This window comes from Cynocephalus volans, chromosome 11 (genome assembly GCF_027409185.1).
Source record: "Cynocephalus volans isolate mCynVol1 chromosome 11, mCynVol1.pri, whole genome shotgun sequence".
Lineage (NCBI taxonomy): Eukaryota > Metazoa > Chordata > Mammalia > Dermoptera > Cynocephalidae > Cynocephalus > Cynocephalus volans.
Window position 1 is genome coordinate 62,483,509 of NC_084470.1, and position 20,440 is coordinate 62,503,948.

At 37.7% G+C, this 20,440-nt stretch overlaps 1 protein-coding gene across 1 annotated transcript in view; it reads right to left on the bottom strand.

The window, feature by feature from the left end:
* Positions 1-19,964, bottom strand: part of NEK4 (NIMA related kinase 4) — a 36,861-nt gene extending 16,897 nt beyond the window's left edge. The window contains exons 1-14 of the mRNA XM_063114499.1: positions 19,708-19,964; positions 17,792-18,058; positions 16,665-16,862; positions 16,233-16,340; positions 14,704-14,858; positions 12,550-12,691; positions 9,044-9,451; positions 6,536-6,685; positions 5,844-5,993; positions 5,154-5,220; positions 4,205-4,383; positions 2,702-2,790; positions 1,297-1,502; positions 543-676 (exon numbers count right to left, since the gene is read on the bottom strand). Of these exons, the coding sequence (XP_062970569.1) occupies positions 543-676; positions 1,297-1,502; positions 2,702-2,790; positions 4,205-4,383; positions 5,154-5,220; positions 5,844-5,993; positions 6,536-6,685; positions 9,044-9,451; positions 12,550-12,691; positions 14,704-14,858; positions 16,233-16,340; positions 16,665-16,862; positions 17,792-18,058; positions 19,708-19,800 (2,346 nt within the window). The 5' untranslated portion in view covers positions 19,801-19,964. The remainder of the gene's footprint in view (positions 1-542; positions 677-1,296; positions 1,503-2,701; positions 2,791-4,204; positions 4,384-5,153; positions 5,221-5,843; positions 5,994-6,535; positions 6,686-9,043; positions 9,452-12,549; positions 12,692-14,703; positions 14,859-16,232; positions 16,341-16,664; positions 16,863-17,791; positions 18,059-19,707) is intronic.
* Between the last annotated feature and the right edge of the window lie 476 nt (positions 19,965-20,440).

The window sequence follows — 20,440 nt, forward strand, 5'->3', positions numbered from 1 at the left end:
TCCACACAAAAACTTATATACAAGTGTTTACAGCAGCATTATTTATAATAGCCAAAAAGTAGAAACCACCCAAATGTCCATCAGCTGGTGAATAAGCAAAGTCCACACAATGAAATATTATTTGGCTATATAAAGGAATGACGTACTGATGTACACTACAACACACATGAATCTTGAAAACATTACACTAAGTAAAAGAAGCAAATCACAAAAGACCACATATTTTTTTATAACCCCATTTATATGAATTGTCCAGAATATGCAAATCTACAGGGAAAGAAATATTAGTGGTTGCTTACGGGTGGAGGACTTAGGGGACACCAGAAAGTGACTGCTAATAGGTACAGGGTTTCTTTGCAAGGGTAATGAAAATGTTCTAATATTTAATGTGGTGTTAACTGTACAACTCTGTGAACATATTAAAAACCATTGAACTATACATTTTAAATGAGCAAACTATATGGTACGTGAATTATATATCAAAAGATTGTTTAAAAAATTGTATAACATAAGCAGCTTGACACAGCTAATGGGAGACTCACCTCTCTCTCCAATTCATCCTCCTCTTCCAAAAGATCATAAACCTGCTCTAAAAGCTGAACCCCCAGGGCCTGGATTACATCAGCTCTTAAGACTTCAACTATTCTCCTGATCTTTTCAGAACCTGGCATGATAGCTAAAAACACAGGGAAAAATAAACACTTTTACCACTACAGCAAGAACAACACAATGTTTTTTTATTTTAAATCAAGTTAAGATTCTTTTCACTTTGACAAGAGTTTGGTTTAATGACTTCATTTATATTTTATTTATTTATTTTTTAAAAGATGACCGGTAAGGGGATCTTAACCCTTGACTTGGTGTTGTCAGCACCACGCTCAGCCAGTGAGCAACCGGCCATCCCTATATAGGATCTGAACCTGTGGCCTTGGTGTTATCAGCACCGCACTCTCCCGAGTGAGCCACAGGCCGGCCCTTCATTTATATTTTAATGACTAAAATTTATGTATGAACTTAAGCTTCATGTCTCATTACCATCTCCTAAACCTAAAAAAACCACAACTAACTTGAAAAAAATCCAAACATTCATTTATTTACATTTATTTTCAAGTATCAAATTTTCATGCAATTTTTCATGAATATATCTGTTGCATAAAAAAAAGATATACATTTTATGGAGATATCCAAATGAAATAATAAAAACAAAAAAAATTTACAGGCATTACTCCTTGGTTTGCCACACTTCTCCAATAAACATATGCTCTCCAGTTTGGGATAAAAGAATAAGCTGATCACCTGAAGGTAGCTCTTTAAAATGGAGTTCCTCTGCCTCTTCTGCAACTTTCCCATGAAGTATCAGCGTGTCTCGATACTTCCGATGAAGTTTGAATTCTGACACTGGATTTGGTATAGAAAGGTCTTCACAGCTCTCTTTAGAATCCAACTTCAGGGTCTGAGTCATCAATTGTACCAAGTCACACATTTCATTTGTATGACCTTTTCTGGAAAAATAAATTTCCTTTGTTATTTAATTGGCTTTATGAGAATTTTCATTAAAAAATTAGATGCAAAATGCCGTTTAGGGAGTTCTGCTTCCAAATGCCCAAGTAAGCTCCTACAGACTGGCCCTTCCACAAATAACAACTATAAATTTGGACAAGTACAAAAATCAACTATGTGAAGGCAACAGAGAATGAATAAATTCTGTAGGCAAATTCTGTAAGGAAGTCAACACCTTTTAGCTGAAGGGCAGGCCATGGGCAGCTCAAAGTACAAGAAAAAACCTACAGTCTTTCTGGCCAACAGAACCAAAGGACAGAGTTCAGGACAACCACTGCCATTAGAAAGTGAGACAGTAATATTGGAAGGGAGAGGACCTGAAAGAAGCTGCCCCAGATTCTGTATACAAACTTTCCCATTTCCAAGTATCTTACCTACACCTAAATACAAAGCTCAAGAGTATTTAAAGAAACACAAAAATACCAGCCCCCAATGAGATAAAATCCACACTGTCTGGCATTCAGTCAAACACTGCCAGATATGCAAAGAAGAAGGAAAATATCACACATTTGTGAAGAGAAAAAAAAAATCAGTTACTAGAAACAAACCCAAACATGACAAAAGTGATAGAATTAGATGAGGTCATTAAAACGGTTATTATAAATATATTCCATATAGCTAAAGTAGAGGAAAAGAAGACCATGCTAAAGAGAGGCATGGAAGATATCAAACTTCTAGAGATGAAAAGTACAATGTGTTAAATACACAGAATAGAATTAACAGATTAGACACTGCAGAAGAAAAGATTAAGTGAACTCAAAGATATAGCAATAGAATCTATGAAAAATGAAACTGAGAAAGAAAAGTAAAAAGAATAAACAAAAGCATCAGTGAACTATGGGACAAGCATAAGCAATCTAACATACATGTAGCTGGCATCCCCAAGAAGGCACGAGGAGGTCCAAAATAACATGTGAAGAAACAATGGCCAAAATTTTTCCAAATCTGATGAAAAGTATAAACGCACAGATGTAGGAAGACATTCTATAAGAATTCTGAATGTGGTCATAGAAGAAATATTTTTATCTCTAGCATACACCATAAACCACTTATAATTATAGGTCTGAATAATATTATAAATGTACATTTAGGATTAATTCAAACATAAATAAGTTATGAAGGGAGACAGAAAAGAACTCACCCTTCCCTGGGATCCCCATCTGACTTATCAGTTGAACTTGTAGAAGAACTTAACTCATCTTCAGACAGACAGTGAATCAGTTTCCTTTCCTATAAATGTTTAGAAAAAAGAAAATTCCCCATGATAGCACAACCAGAATGTAATACATGAAAGTCTTAGGTGCAACAACTAGACACAATGTGCTCCTAGGTGCAATTTAACAGGAAAAACTAACAGATATAAAAATTGAAGTTATTTATTGTAGTGGATTGAATTATGTCCCCCCAAAACTCCCTGAAGCTTGAATTGTTTCCCCAAGTTTTATGTATTAGAAACTTAGCCCCCATTGTGACTGTTAACAGGATGGGAAATCCTATTACAGTAATTAAAAGGTGGAGCCTTGAAGAGGTGATTGGATTGTAGGACCATGTTGTATTGAATGGATTAAATATGGTGGGCAGAGACGTGGTTCTGAGGGCTTTAAAAGAAGAGGAGAGTCTGTCTTCTCTTTCTCTTCTCTCTCTGCTTCCACCGTCTTGTAACGTGAGACCCCTGGAACACTGCTGCCACCACCAGATAGACTTTGGACGTCCCAGCCTCAGAAACTGTAAGCAATAAATTTCATTTTCTTTACTAATTACCTAGTTCCAAGTATTTTGTTATAAGCAAAGGAAACAGACTGATACACTTATTCAAATAATGTCCCAGTTCACCCATGCAGTTCACAAGTGAAGCCTGAGGAACATCAAGGTAAAGTTTTCCAAAGGCTCTGGAGAGTCTCAGCTGTGAAGAAATTTCCTTTCCAGAGAAGAGTTGGATGACTATTTCTGTTATTTCAACTCCCAAGCAGAGAGCTTGTCCATAAGGAATATTGGCATTTTAAACTAGATAAAATACCACCTAAAACAAGGCAACCTCAACTTGCTTACATGTGAGACTGTTAAAGTGCTTTAAAGAATTACCTGATATAATTACACACAGACCTTATAAATTTGGGAAACAGAGAGGACAGCCTCAATTAGACACATAACAAAATGATATGGTTAGAGAAACAATACCTTCATTACTTTCAAAGGGCAGGAAAAATTAATCCCCAGGGTATTATTATACAGAGGTGAAGATGGGTTGGAAACCTTGCAATTACCCATTTAGCAGCCAGATGGTATCACTACCTCATCCATAAGTGAGAAGGTAAACTATACCGATACAAACAGGAAAACTGTGGAATGATTAGCAAGTGAGACTACAATCTGGCCACACAGATGGGTACATTGGTAACATAGCAGAATAAGCAAAGTGTTGCCTAGTGGAAGTCCTTAGGAAGTCTCATTTTAAAGACCACTGAAGAAAGATTTTTAGCTAGGCTGCCAATTGTTTATAAAAAGAGTACCTAAAAAACGTATTCCCTTAGTGAGTTAAACATAATCCTTTTAGTTATTATTTAACAATTCCCTTCTTTATCAAGAGTGAAAAAGTGTTAATGAAGCCAGCCCTGTCCCAAAAATAAATGGAGCCAACACTTACAAGGTTTACTGTATTAGGCTTGCCAGATGTAGTGATGTCCACCTTGTCTCTTATGAGTGTGTAATGCACCTGAGCAATGCTGCAGTTAGAAGAAAACTGTTGGGTAGGGATGGACTGGTCTTTTTCCTGTGGTTTCCCTGGCCCTGCTGCACTCAAGGAAGCTCTCCTTGCTGAAGGGCCTGCAAAAGCGAACACCCCAGGTGATTGATTGTGGTGGGCTGGCTCAATTGAAAAGGGCTTTGCACTGGGTACAGAAGATACCTCAGCAAGGGCCAGCCCAAGAAGTAACTTGAACGGCATATTCATCATAACTCTGATGTCTGACACCTCAATTCAAATCTTAGCGCTGGGTCTACCAAGTCTGTGACCTTGGGTAAATTACTTAACCCTTCAGAGCCTCAGTTTCCTCAACTGCAAAATGGGGATAATCCTGCCTCCATTGGTAGTTACTGTAAATACGAAATGAGATAATAATCTTAAGAGGTTTACCATAATGCTGAGACATGGTCAGCATTCAATAAATGAAACTGCTAGTATTATCTTTAGACAGTAATAAGAATGATCACAGCCCTCAGCCCAGGGAAGCACCATTCCCCCGGCTTCCTCTCTGAAAAAAGAGCACTTCCCTGACCAGCAGACTCTGGATAGGGAAACAAGTTAAACACTCACTTGATTTCCGATCTGAAATCTCTCAGGAGTTACTGCTACTCAAAGCCCTCTTGCTCTCTTTTTAATATCCTCTCCCTCTAATGATATATTCTCCAGATTCAATAGTCTATGATGATTTTTTAAAGGCTTGACTAAGAAGTTTCAAAAACTCTTTCAAACAGATTTCCCAAATGGGTTATTGCTGCTTGAAAGTCATAACACCTCACAACAGAACCGGTGCTTATGTCCAGGAGCCTTACAAAGAACCGCCAATTAGACAAAGAAAAGAAGTCAACTTTACCTGTGGGGAACATTTCTTCCTGTGACTGCTTTAGTCGCCTCCTCTCTCTTGCTGATAATGGTCGATCCTTTTAAAGAAAGTCAGAGTCATTTACATTCCTGCTCACTATTCTTGTAACACCTACAATACATGCATATAACCCAGCACTAAGAGAAAGGCCTCTAAAGGAGTTGCATTGAAAACCAGTCCACATCAGGGTTAAAATTACTAGTGAATGATCATAGCTCTCATTTCTGGGAGGTGTTCGTTTTTGGAAGGGTAAATGGGGACTCCTGCATTTCCTATATTCAGAATCTACTTGGGCTGGCCCATGGCTCCCTCGGGAGAGTATGGTGCTGATATCACCAATGCCACGGGTTCGGATCCTATATAGGGATGACCGGTTGGCTCAATGGCTGAGCGTGGTGCTGACAACACCAAGCCAAGGGTTGAGATCCCCTTACAGGTCATCTTTAAAAAAAAAAAAAAAGAATCTACTTGTTCTCCTTAAACTGGAAGTGACCATCTCTAGAACCACAGAACCTGTCCTTTTCAACCAAAGCTTCTGCTGAGAATCACAAATCTGTCCTGTCCAGTGTTTGGCAAAAAGCAAAGCTATTTTCAAACAAAAGTTCACAATATACACAGAATTTTACAACCAAAAAGCTTTATAAGAAGGTTTTTAAAAATACAACATATACTGCCACAAACCTTTGATGATGAAATCTCACTGCTCCTTGAACTGTTCACAGACCCAGTGACCACTCCACTTTGGTTTTCAGCATCTTTTTGTGTTGATATGATATCCACTTTTGCAACAGTGGGATGAGAAGGCAAAAGTGGAGAAGGTGCCTCTTGGAACTTAATAATTAAAGAAGAAGGGGAGATTATCAGTTTCATATACAGCCATCCCAAAGTTCCCCCATCGGCAGGTCCCCTGTGTATTTGTCAGTGATTTGCTCTTAAAAACTTCAAAACATTGCATTTCTTTGAAAAAGACTCTGCTAAAAATGAATGACAATCGAAGAAGCTTATGGAGCGGATGTCTGTGGAAGTTACTTCAAGAAACGAGGTGTCAACATGATTTTGTGCAGAGGATTTTGCTCATCAATATAATACAGAAGGGATCAGAGATGTATCCTCGTTAGTCTGTTCCTTTAACTCTCAGAATGATTTGTTCATCTTTTCTGGGGAAGATAAAATCCTTACTCTGCTTCCAACTCACTGATATTTGAAAACTAGTATTTAGCCTCTTGTCATTGCCAACCTTCTCCATATGTTCCTTGCATTTCTTATGTGTCTTTTGGGCAACTATTTAACTGTTCTAAATAGAAATTGAGCTCCCCGAGGTCTATCTCCCAAATAGCAGCACAATGACTAATTACAAAGAGATCTCTGCTAACCTGTCTCTTTCCCCCACTGTGGTCGGTATGTTCTCTTTTCTTCTGACGTCGCTGTCGAGACAGGGAAGGTTCAGACCCAGAACTGTGTGGCTGTACACCTGGGTGGATTCTGCCCTGTTTTTCTATAATACATTCACCAGCAACTTGATCCTTAAAAATAATAAAATGAAACAAACACACACACCCCAAAACACAGAATAATAAAATAATCTTTTGAATTTCCAAATGGCCAAACCCTCCACACCTACTTTTAAAATGTAGATGAAAATGAGAAGGAGCTCCCTTTCTCAAAATAAATGCTTATTTGCAGTGCCAACAGGCAAAGACAAAATGCTGACATTCAGTTACCCAAATGCTCTGGCTTTTTTTCTCTTCCCCCAAATAAACATAATTATTTTAAGTAAATTACTCAAACTGTGATTAACCTGAAATTACTGATGTTTGGTTCAGTTTTTTAAAAAAAATCTCTTCATAACTTTTAATAGGTTTTCTTTTATGAAAATCAACAAATATTTTAAATGAAATCTGATTTGATATACACTTACTTCCCAAGTAAACATCAGTTATTTGGATACATCCTAAAAAGCACAATAAAAAGAGCACTGAGTTTGGAGTCAGATGGAGTCATATCTGAGGAACTTAATCTCCTGATCCTGGTTTCCTCATCTAAAAAAGAGTCTAATGCCCCCCACACACTGTATTACTATTTGAGGATTAGCCAAGATGGTACACTATGTCTGGCACATATTTGATATAGCAGCAGTAATGGCAAAATAAATTAAAATTGGTAGCAGTAGTAATGATAATATAAATTATCTTTTAAGTTATAACAGTCACCAGGGGCTTAGTATTTTAATTGGATAGCTGGTTTTAGAAATTAATGCATACCAAACATTAAAATAAAATAGACTGTTACATTTATTTTTAACTATTCTTATCTATGAGAGTATCTAGGTTTTTGAGTAGATGGACACTGGTAATTGAATATCATTCCATCAACAGATTTTTATGAAGAGCCTACTATGTGGTATATTTTAGCAAGAAAAATGAATAATGTGATGCTAATACAAGGTAAAATTGCATTCTAAAAGTTATTATGAAGACAATATTTTTAGAGCTCTGGAAACACAAAATTGTAGGTAAAATAATTTTAAAATTTATCCTTTCAAGAGTATACCTAATATTGGACATAAAATATAGTAAATGATTAATTTTATAATATTATTACATCATAATCTAGCTGAACAAGGAGACCAAGATAATAAACAACAAATGACCCATTCTGAAAAGGGAAATAAATGTTTCCCTACTGGTAATAAGTATGGGGTGTTCAAAATAATGCTTATATATGTATGAAAATGAAAGGAACAAAGACCTAAGGAGCTTTTCATGAAATTAAAGTGGTCCTGAAAAAAAAGTTTTCCCACTTTTATGAAGAAGAAAAACTACAAACAAATAAACAAAACAGAGAAAATGCTGAACATGAAATTCTATCATACAAACAAAAAATCTGCTCTAAAAGCCTCATGTAAGAAACTAATTTGATCAGGAACAAGATACTGGTGTCCTCTCTCACCACTTCTATCCAACATTGTACAGGAGGTTCTAACAAGGGCAATTACACAAGAAAAAGAAATAAAAGGAATCCAGATTAGAAAGGAAGAAAAACTATTATCTCTATTCACAGATGACATAATCTTATATTCAGAAAATCCTGAGTCCATTAAAAAAAAATTAGAATCAATAAATGAGTTCAGAAAGGTTGCAGAACACAAGATCAATATAAAACAATCAATTATATTTCTATACACTAGCAATGAACAACCTGAAAATGAAATTATGAAGACAATTCCATTTACAATAGCATCAAATAGAATAAAATACTTAGAAATAAATTTAACAAAAGAAGTGCAAGACTTGTGCACTGAAAGCAATAAATACCATTGTAAGAAATTACAGAGGACCTAAATAAATGGAAAGACATCCCATATGTATGGCTTGAATGGGAGACTCATATGTTAACACAGCAATACTCTGCAAATGATTTACAAATTCAAAGCAATCCCTATAAAAAATCCCAGCATTTCTTCAGAAATTGACAAGCTGATCTGAAAATTCATATGAAAATGTAAAGGACCCAAAATAGCCACACAAATTGAAAAATAAAAATAAAGTGAATAATCTTGAAAGCATGCTAAGTAAAAGAAGCCAGACATAAAAGGCCATTAATGGTACAATTCCATTTATATGAAATGCTTAGAATAGGCAAATCCATGGGGACAAATGTTGCCAGGGATTGGAAGCAAGGGGAAATGGAGAGTGATTGTTACTGGGTATAGGGTTTCTTTATGGGGTGAGAAAAATATTCTTCTATGTTTAAACTGGTACACAGAATAACTGATTTTCCTAAAATGACAACTAGAGCATAAACCAAACCAAACAACCCAAACCTTTGTAACCATATATTCTAATTCTCTCTGAAACAACCACCTTGTGCATATCACTCACCTGATCTTTTGACTTTTCGTCTTTGTTTAGGAGCTGCAGAGGCTTCACTGGTTCATTCCTTTCCTCAGTGACATCATTAGAGGACCATGTGGTAATCAGATTTTCAGGCTGAGCACTGGACGTAGTGTTATCCTGCAGCCTCTTCTCCTTCACTTCAGAAGTACTGCATTTATTTTCTAGCTCATTAGAGGCATCTAAGTATCTTGGTTGATTCTCCTGAACTAAATTGTCACTCACTGAGTCCCTCCTTTCTGTAGATAAAATGTCAATATTCACCCTACTGATTGTGGCTAGTGACTCTGTGGTATTGCTCATGTCTGTTTTGCAGATGTGGCCTTTCAGACTGACAGGTGACTTCAAGTGACCAATGACCATGGGTTTCTCCTGGGAAAAACATTTGTCTTCACCCTGAGTGAAAACATGTTTCCAAATCATTATAGCATTCCATATACCACATACAAAAATTAACTCAAAATGGAACAACAGGTCCCTTAAAAAGTTAAACATAGAATTATCATATGACCCAGCAATTCCACTCCTTGATATATACTCCAAAGAATTGAAAGCAAGGACTCAAACAGATACTTGTGCACCAGTGTTTACAGTAGCATTATTCAATATAACCAAAAGGTAGAAAAATAAATTTGGATCCTTACATAATACCATATGCAAAAATTAACTCAAAATGGATCAAAGACCTAAATATAAGAGCTAAAACTAGAAAACTTTCAGAAGAAAACATAGAACAGAAGCTTTATGACACTGAATTTAGCAGTGATTTCTTGGATATGACACCAATGACACAAGCAGCAAGAGAAAAAACAGACAATTGTACTTCATTAAAATTAGAAATTTTGGGGCGGCCCTGTGGCTCACTCGGGAGAGTATGGCGCTGGTAGCGCGGAGGCCGTGGGTTCGGATCCTATATAGGGATTGCCGGTGCGCTCACTGGCTGAGTGTGGTGCTGACACCACCAAGTCAAGGGTTAAGATCCCCTTACTGGTCATCTTTTAAAAAAAATAATAAATAAAATAAAATTAGAAATTTTGTGCATCAAAAGATACTATACAATCAACAGACGCAATGAGAGAAAATATTTGCAAATCACATGTCTGATAAAGAACTGATATCCTGAATATACAGAGAATCTCTAAAACTCAAAAACAAAAGAGACAACCCAACTTAAAATAGGCAAAGCACTGGAGTAAAAAGAAGATATACAAATGGCCAATAAGCACATGAAAAAATGTTTAACATCACTAATCAGAGAAACGCAAATCAAAAGCACAATGAGATAACATCTCACACCATTAGGACAGCTACTATTTAAAAAAAATAAAAAAATAACCAGTGTTGGCAAGGATGTGGAGAAACTGGAACCCCTGTGCACTGTTGTAGGAATGTAAAATGGTATAGCAGCTGTGGGAAAGAGTATTTTGAGTCCTCAAAAAGTTAAAAATAGAATTACCATGTGCTTCAGCAATTCCACTTCTGGGTATATACCCAAAAGAACCGAAATCAGGGTCTCGAAGAGATACTTGTACACCAATGTTCATAGCAGCATTATTCACAATAGCCAAAAGGTGGAAACAACCCAAATGTCTACCCACAAATGAATGGATAAACAAATTGTGGTATATACATACAGTGGAATATAATCCAGCCTTAAAAGTAAGGAAATTCTGACATATGCTACAACATGGATGAACCCTGAGGACATTATGTTAAATTAAATAAAGCAGTCACAAAAGACAAATACTGCATAATTCCATTTATATGAGGTACTTAAGAGTAGAGACAGAAGATAGAATGGTGGTTGCCAGGAACTGGAGGAGGAGGGGAATAGGGAGTTACGATTTAACGGAAATAAACTTTCAGTTGTACAAGATTAAGAGTTATGGAGATGGGTGATAGTGATGGCTGCACAACACTATGGATGTTTTTAATACAACTGAACTACATGCTTTTGAATGGTTAAGATGATAGATTCTATGTTGTTTGCATTTTTTTTAATTGATTATGCATATTCATGCGGTGCAAAGCTGACTGTCACCTGTTGTATTTTATAATAAAAAAATTAAAAATCAAAAAATGGATCAACAACCTAAATGTAAGAGGTAAAACTATAAAACTATTAGAAGAAAACATAGGTGTAAATCTTCAAGACCTTGGATTTGGAAAGGGATTCTTAGATATAACATCAAAAGCACAAGCAACATAATAAAAAAATAGATAAATTAGACTTCATCAAAATTAGAAAGTTTTGTGCATGAAAGAACATTTTCAAGAAAATGAAGATAACCTACAGAACAGAGCAAATATTTGCAAGTCACGTATCTGGTAAGGATCTAGTATCCAGAACATAGAAAGAACTCTTACAACCCAACAAAAAAAGACAAAAAAAAATTTAAGAATGGGCAAAAGACTTAACAGACTTTTCTCCAAAAAAGACATACAAATGACAAACTAGCATGTGAAAAGATGCTCTATGTCATTAGTCATTAAGGAAATGTAAATCAAAACTACAATGATCCCCTCACTGGCCAGCCACCCAAAAACAAAAACCAAAAAACTACAATGAGATAACCACTTTGCATCACAAGGATGGCTAGAATAAAAAAAAAAAAAATTGAAAATAAGAAGTGTTGACAAGGGCAACACGTGCATTGCTGAGGAGAATGTAAAATGGTACAGCTGCTACGGAAAACAGTGTGATGGCTCCTCAAAAAGTTAAACATAGAATTACCATTTGACCCAGTAATTCTATTCCTAGGAATACACCCAAAAGAACTGAAAACAGGTACTCAAATACTTTTACACAAATGTTCATAGCAATAGCCAAAAGGTAAAAACAACCCAAATGTCTATCAGTCGATGAATGGATAAAAAAGTTGTGGTATATACATACAATGGAGTATTAGTCAGACCTAAAAAGAAATGAAGTATTGATAAATGCTATTTGGATGAACCTTGAAAACATGCTAAGTGAAAAAAGCCAGACACAAAAGGTCACATATTATATGACTCCATTTATATGAAATATACAGGATAGATAAACCCACAGAGACAGAAAACACATCGGTGGTTCAGGGGCTGGGTGGAGGAGGAAACAGGGAGTGACTGCTTAATGGGTAAAGGGTTTCCTCTGCGGTGATGAAAATGTTTTGGAACTAGATAGAGGTGATGGTTGCACAACATGCGAATGTACTAAATGCACTTAATTGTTCTTTAAAATGGTTAACTTTATGTTATGCAAATTTCACATAAAAAAATGCTAAAAATAAAAAGTTAATACAGCATTGACCTCATGAACAGTTTGACAACCTACTTTGGATAAAGTAGGCTAACTGAATCACCTTCCTCAGCATTCTTTCTTTATAAAACGGAATTAACTGCACAACAGAATCTCTAGCAAAACATAATCACTTCACATAAAATTAGTTGCTTAAATAACTTATTTTTTTTTAATAGTTTCTAAAACACATAGCCTTTAAAAAGAAACATACCATTACGAATGTCTTGGAGCCCTCGGAAGAGTGTGGTTGGGAGTGGATTACTTCATGATTTGATTCTGCCTTTCCAGAAACCACTGTAGCAACAGGCTTGAATTTAGAGTCACCATTCTTACTGGTATTTTTAGAGGTTTTTCTTTATGAAGAAGAAAAGAATTATAATCGGTACAGTGAAGATTAAGGGTTTTTATGCATATGTGGAAATGTGTGTATATATTACTCTTCCTTATAGAACTGTACCATTTATAGAGAACATTCTTCTAAAAATCAAGGAGGCATTCAACAAAATACCTGACCAGCAGCCTTTGAAATAATCAAGGTCATGAGAAACAAAGGAAATAAGAAGCTATCACAGACCCAGTGAGACTAAGAAGACATGAGGACTAAATGTAATGTGGTATTCCTGGATTTAGATCTTGGAACAGAATAAGGACATTAGAGGAAAAACTGATGAAAGCCAAACAAAGTCTGGAGTTTAGTCAATAGTAATGTATCAATGTTGGTTTTTAGTTTTGACAAATATGACATGGTAATATAAGATGTTAATAATAGGAGAAACTAGGTGAGGGGTGAGGGGTATATAAGAACTCTCCGTACTATTTCTGCAATTTTTCCTTACATACAAAACTATCCCAAAATAAAAATTCTATGGGAAATTGTCTCATATACAGAAGTACCAGGATGTTTCATCTTCAAGTTTCACATGTTTGTAATAATACCACAACTGCTTTGCCAAGTTTGAGAGTAAAAATGATTGGTACACTCAGTCCTTAGAGAATAAATGTATACAGAAATAATATCCCCAATTGTTTTACTGTGTCATTTCTAAAACTGAACTAAACCTCTGGAGAATTCAGGGGGATCATGGAGACCAGCCACGGAAGTCCAAAGGTCTGTTTGGTGGGAAACTATATAGACAAGGTGAACAAAAAGATGGTCCTTCTTTATCCCCTGAGGCCTCTCTAGCATTGCCTCCTCTCCTTCCAAATTTAACATGCCACAAGGTAGAAGAAGAAGCCAAAGAGATTGTGACAGCCTTGTCCAGCCCTAAGTCTTAGATCCTGGAACTTGTGTTCGGTGAAGGTAGGACCTGCAAGTCAAAGAAAGGAATTCTTTTTTCTCTTGAGAAGTTATATGAATGAAGAGGGAAACTTATGAAAGCTCTTAGAAATTTGAGCATTTATTTTTTTGAGCACTGTTTTTTAGATGTGACTATTATCTTACATAGCAAGCAATGTAATAGGTTTTTCTGATGTCTTATTTTAATATAGTCTCTAAAACATATGATCTTTCAAAAGAAACATACTCTAGGGCCGGCCTGTGGCTCACTCAGGAGAGTTTGGTGCTGACAACACCAAGTCAAGGGTTAGATCCCCTTTCCAGTCATCTTTAAAAAAAAAAAAAGAAGAAACATACTCTATGTGTCTTAGAGCCCTCTAAGAAATGCTATAGAGATTCTCTAAAGGGTTCTCTGAATTTCTGATTTTAGCAATTAAGCAAATTTCAACATGTATTTGAAGGGTGGCAGAATATGCCACCCCCAAATATGCCACTTTGGCATAAGGATTATTTGGGGCTAAAAGCACTTAAAAAGTGGGTGGAAGAAGGACGCTCTGACTCTCCTTTTCCTTCCTGAAAACAGAGGATAAAACCCCCATATGAAAGATGTCCTCCCTATACCGGAAAGTAACATTCTTATCATCAAGAATGGAGAGCTGAGACAGAGAATTCTGTACAAACAGACCTTGTTAAAATAATTATCTTCCTTTAGCCTCTCCACATCGTTAGTTACTTTTCCACAATTGCCACTCTTTATTCAACCTAGTATAAAAGCATTTAGGTTTTACCATTTCCTTGGGTCTTCATTTCCTTATGAGGGCCCCTGTGTCATATAAAACTTATATTAAGTAAATTTATATGTTTTTCTCCTGTTACTTTGTTTTATGTCAGTTTAACTATCAGGCCCAGCCAGGCCCAAAGCCCTAAAAGGGTAGTATTTTGCCTCTTTTACATATCCTAATCATGCAATCATATTTCATGTTTAAGAAAAACTCATCATAACATAAATTCTCACATATGAAAATTATAGAAGCTATCCTCTTTTACTCCATCTGTTTAGCCCAGCTATATGGAAGGGAAGTATCTTACGCCTTTGTGGCCTCCAAAAACAAGGAGATCTGGCGCTTTATATAAGGCTGCCTCAGAATGTTCCTCACAGAGGGTCTTTCTTCAGGTCTTTTGCTCAGCATTGTTCTTATCAGTTCTGCCAGCTCTGGGCTATAATCTCTTGGCATTGGTGGCAGCTACAAGGAAAAATAATACTGCAATTATGATTAACAGTCCTGTGAAACAAAGTAAAAGCTGATAGAGGTTTCCCAATATTTATTTAAAGTCATATATCCACACAGGCAGAAAATAACCAGCATATTAGTCTACAGGAAGAATACTGGTATCCTGGTTGAAATAAGTTGTAAGACTGTAATGGCATATCTTTCAACCCAGCAGTCCCATTTGAGGACAGCCTTCAGAAATAAGAGCATGAGTTCCTAAAGATTTATTTGCCAGAATGTTCAATGCAGTATCATTCTTGCAGTAGTAAACAACTAGAAACAATTTAAATGTCCATCCATATGGGACTTGGGGAATAAATTATGGTACATTCTTTTTATAGACTACTAGGCAGCCATTTAAAAAATAAAAGACTTATAGGTACTGATCTGGAAAGATATCCTTCACACATCGTCAAAAAAATGAGTTGTGCACCAATGTGTACAGCCCAATTCCATTCCAGTTTCTTTTTTAAGTATCTGTGTCTGTAGGCACATATACACTCAGAGTTATGTCCATATAAAGACACGAAAAAGCCAGGAAGGCCATGCACCAAATTGCTAACAATGTTTATCTCCAGGGATGGAAACATAAGGAATTTCACTCCTTTCTTGTCTCACTCTTTTTCTTTTTTGGTGGCTGGCCAGTATAGGGATGGAAACCCTTGACCTTGGTGTTACCAGCACTACTCTCTACTGAGTGAGCAACTGGCCAGTCCGCATTCTTTAAGTAGCAAAATGATGGGCAAATTTTATTTTTGTGTGTGTGATTTTCAATATTTTTCAAATTAAAAAATTAAAATGAGTCTTGGGATAATAATAAAATCAGTAGCTGATTTATGGTTTTAAAACTTAACAGTATGTGGACACCTGACACTGCAAAGGGCAACTGGCCTCAAAGAACACGCAAAGTTAGTTATTCCAGTGTCCATATCATACACAATGCTCTCTGCAGTTCTTAACAAGTTACTGGTGATTGTGATGATTATCAAAGGACCAAGTTCAAACAGAGTGGACTCATTTTAAGTGGGGCTCCTTTAACCATAAGGAAAAGAAGATGCCAGTAGCCTTTCAGAGCACCTGCACATTCTGTGGCTACAGAAAGAAGTTTCCAAAAAGCCAATTCTTTTGAACCATTAAGACATCCTTACAAATTAATATTAAGAAATTATCAATCCCTTCTCTTCTAGTTCAGCCTTCCCCACAGAAAGGACCCACCATTGTTAACTATCAATCCAATATCAATTGATCACACATTGACTCATCAAAATCATCAATGATTTTGCCAGTAGCTATTTACAAAGCTGCATTATATAAACCTTGCTCAATTAGTTCCAGACTATTCTTTACCTTTCCTTCAATAATCCGATAAACTAAAGAATTCAAGTCTTTTGCATTGAAAGCATGCTTCAGGGTGGCCATTTCATAGACACAGCATCCCAAAGCCCAAACATCAGACTAGGAAAGAAAAACAGTAAACAGTTAAATGTCAGAATACCTCATTTACATTCTTCCCCTCTAACAAAAAAAAAAAGACATTTTCCTCAAACTAATTCACAGGTAATTCTTCTGACTTAACTATTCTGATGGGTTTTGGTTTTTTTGTTTTTTGGGTTTTTTTTTTTTTTTTTTGGCAGCTAGCTGGTATGGGGATCCCAACCCTTGACCTTGGTGTTTTAAAACCACATTCTAACCAACTGAGCTAACTGGATAGCCCTTATTCTGATGGGTTCTGAGATTATGAATTCTCTCCCTGAGCCAGTATACACAGCCCAATCCTACCTTATAGTTGTAGGGTTTGTTTGAGAACAATTCAGGGCTCATGTAGTAGGGTGTGCCAACGAGGGTGCTAGCCATGTCACAGTGGTTCTCTAACACTCGGGCAATTCCCAGGTCACCGACTTTTATAATGTTTGTTCTTGTTAGGAAGACATTTTGAGTTTTCAGATCTCGATGAAGGATGTGTTTCTCATGTAAATACTGAGAAGAGATATAAAATTTCATTACATACAAATATACTTACTTCTTTATTCCTGGTTTCTTATATGCCATCAGAAATTGCACGACTTAAAGAGCCTTAGTTACCTACCTACCAAAATATTATTGATTCATAATTTCTAAATAAAAGCTCTAATTTTTAACTTTTGAAGTAAGAAAATTAAATTCCATGCATTAATTTTCCCAGTACTCTTCAAAATTGTTCCCTGGTGCCTTGACAATTATACCTTCAGCATTACATGCATCCAGTTAAAAAATATGCTTACAAACTCCCACTGTTCAAAGTCAGATGCGCACTCCTCTCAGACCCATGAAATTCTCAGCTTAATAATTTCAAACATAACATGATCATTTTTATTTAGAGGGATTTTCTTAGAATTAGTATCTTTAAACAACAAGGTCAATTAATTCTGGACAAGTCTGCCCAGTTCCAGAGTGGTATTTCATAAATGCTCTCACTTTTAAGTATGTGTATATTAAAACACAAACTTGTTTTACAGTTTCACCCAGTTTGCTACAGCAGAGTGAAATCCCAAATCCCCACAGTTTAGGAATATTAATTAGCCCAGCCACCTTTCAGCACAACACAGCTGACAAGCTGATAACAAACATCGTCATTCTTTGCTCTTTGTCAACTCAGGGCCCTTAACATTGACTTTGCTATAAACATTAAATGAATAAAAAATTGGCTTCCTCTGCAATTAGACATGAAATCTTTATCTACTTTAAAACAGATATTGCTCAGTCACAAACATTCCAATGCTCTAGCAAGAGGGACTGAGTCCACTTCATAAACAAATTTTCCAAAAAATTTTTTTCACGTAAACATTTGAGAAAAAATTTTCCTAAAGTACCTCTGCCATCTTCTTGCCACCTTGGAGCAAGTGGGATGCTATGAGTCTAGACAGTACCTGCAAAGCCATGGCGATCTGTACAAACCACTCCACCACTTGGCTCTCAGGCAGAAGCTGCCCTTTCTGCTCCTTGAGTTTTCGGTACAGATCACCTCCTTCACAGAAGCCCATGACGATGTAGAGCAGACCATCTCCTCCCTCCCATGACTCCTTGTAGGTGACAATGTTGGGGTGCTTCAGCTGAGACAAGAGCTGAGCTTCCTGTTCCGCAGCTCGCCGTTCTCGGCTGGTGGTGTTTCGGAGGTTCAGTTTTTTGATGACATACTACAAAAAAAACCACATATACTTCACAGTGCACAAATAAACACACAGTTTTGAAGCTTCAAAAGTATCTAAGAGCTCTTATGAATGTCCTCAAAATCAATTTTCTAGAGCTTATCTGATAACCTATTCATTTTCTTTTTCACAAAGCACAAAATTAGGGAAAATGTTTGCTATTACTGATGATACTTTTTACAGGTTAGACTTATAGCAGTATGGGGTCAGAAAAAATTACCTTTTCCATCTGCATTTTACAACTTCATTAATGGCTAAAAATGAGTCCAAGATAACATATTATTGGTTCAATCATAAAATCTGTTAGAGATTCCTTAACCTGTAAGTTCCCCCTGCAAAGATGCATAAAATATGGCTTGAATATACATCTGCCAACAGAGTGGGTCCACAGATACATTAGATACTCAAAGGGATCCATGGCCCAGTAAGATTAAAAATCACTGATTCTCGACATACAAAATTATTCCCACTTGTAAAAAATCAATATCCTCTAACACCAAATACACTACCCTCAATTAAAAGTCCATACAATTCATTTCTTCAACAAACACATACATAAATGTGCTTTGTGAAACATAAACTACTGCTCAAATGTGAGGGGCTATTATTATAACTAGTGCCGTATCCTCAGTTCAAAAATCCAATGATCCCCTAATGCGTACTGAATAGATAGATCTCCTATACCTGAGCTTGTGTTCCAGGCAGAGGAGAGTGACCAGCACCTGAGACAGGAGGAATAGGAGAGAGGGCACTATACTTGGAGAGGGGACATCTCCTCTCAGCATGCCTGGAGCAGTCCAGTTATCCTGGTGTAACCATTAATAGCACCTCCTTTCAGTTTCAAAACTGTCCCCAGTTTGTACGATACATTATATGTTCGCCCTATTAATAAACCATATTGAAGAACTGGCTCATTATCCTAAGGGTGATGGGATAAGGGTGATGGGATAAAGTGCTTTAAGCAAAGGAATGACAACATCAGATTTAAATTTTAGAAAGATCACTGAGGCTGCAATGAAAGTGAGGGACTGAAGAACAAGTTAGGTGGCAGGAACCAGCTGGGAAGCAGTGGCCACAGCCTAGCTAGAGATAATGTTTTCCTGGATTGGGGTGGTACCAGGAGAGATGGAGAGGAGACCTGCTGGCTCAGTGACAGATGAATATAGTAAGTGTGCGAGGGTGGTTAAAGACAGGCATCCAGCTTGGGCAACTGGTTGGTTGGTGGTACTACCCACTGAAATGGGGGCCGTAAGAGAAGGTTTGGCGGGAAGACGAGTTTTAAGCAAGTCCAGCCGTCTGCAGTACAGACGTCTAGGGTCCTTCATTCAAGGAGTAATGCTTGCCAAGCGCTGGCTGCGTTAGGTCCTGGGAATGCATGATCCCTGGTCTCATGGAATTGTCGAGAGTGGGACAAAGGTGTGTAGATCAAGCACACCAATTAATCCTACAAAGGACAAGTAAAGGGAGTTTGCCATATTACAGTGGGGCCTGGCCTCGTCTGGATGGTCTCGGACGATTTTCCTGAGGAAGTGCCATCCGAGACGAGTCCCTTAGGACCATCGGGGCCTAGTCCTTCGGACTGTGCCTTCGGCGCACCCGTCTGCCCCCGCCCCTTGAGGGGCTCCAGCCCCGCCCACCTGCCTGCCGTCCTGCCGGTGCTTCACGAGCGTCACCTCCCCGTAGCTGCCCCTGCCTACGACTCGCAGGAAGCAATAGGCGGCCAGGGGCATGTTCCTGGCGAGGGCCCACAGTCCGGATGCTGCGGCAGCAGAGGGTGGAGCAGCAGATCGCGGCGGTTGGCCCCGTTCATGCCCGAGAGACGGCAGCAGGGTTGGATGTTGAGGTTGCCTGGCCTGGGCGGGAGCGCTGAGATCTGACCCACGGCGACGCCGCTACCATAGCGATCCGGGCCGAGACAGTCCCGCGCATGCTCCGGCTTTCCCGGAGGACCCGCCATAGAGCCCACGCCAGGGGCGGCCAGAGCGGTTCCACCGCCCCTGGAGGACCTGCCATAGAGCCGAGGCTCCGGGCGGTCAGAGCGACGGCCCCGGGCCTTACGCGCGCGCTCTTTGCTTGGTTCGTCGACCGGATGCTGGCAACAATAAAGTCGGGGAAGCTTCCGCTTATTGTAAGCTTGCTATTTCTATGTACTTTGCAAGTATTGTTCATTCATCCTACAAATATTTATTGACCGCCTATGTGCCAGGCGGACAAAGTCCCTGGCCTCTTGGAGCTCACATTCTAATAAGGGGTTGACAGACTCTGGACTACTAGTAACATTTGCTGTATATATATGCTTTATCACATGCCTAAGTATCTACGCATACATCAATCTATCTTGTTTTTTGATACATTTCAAAGTAAATTGAA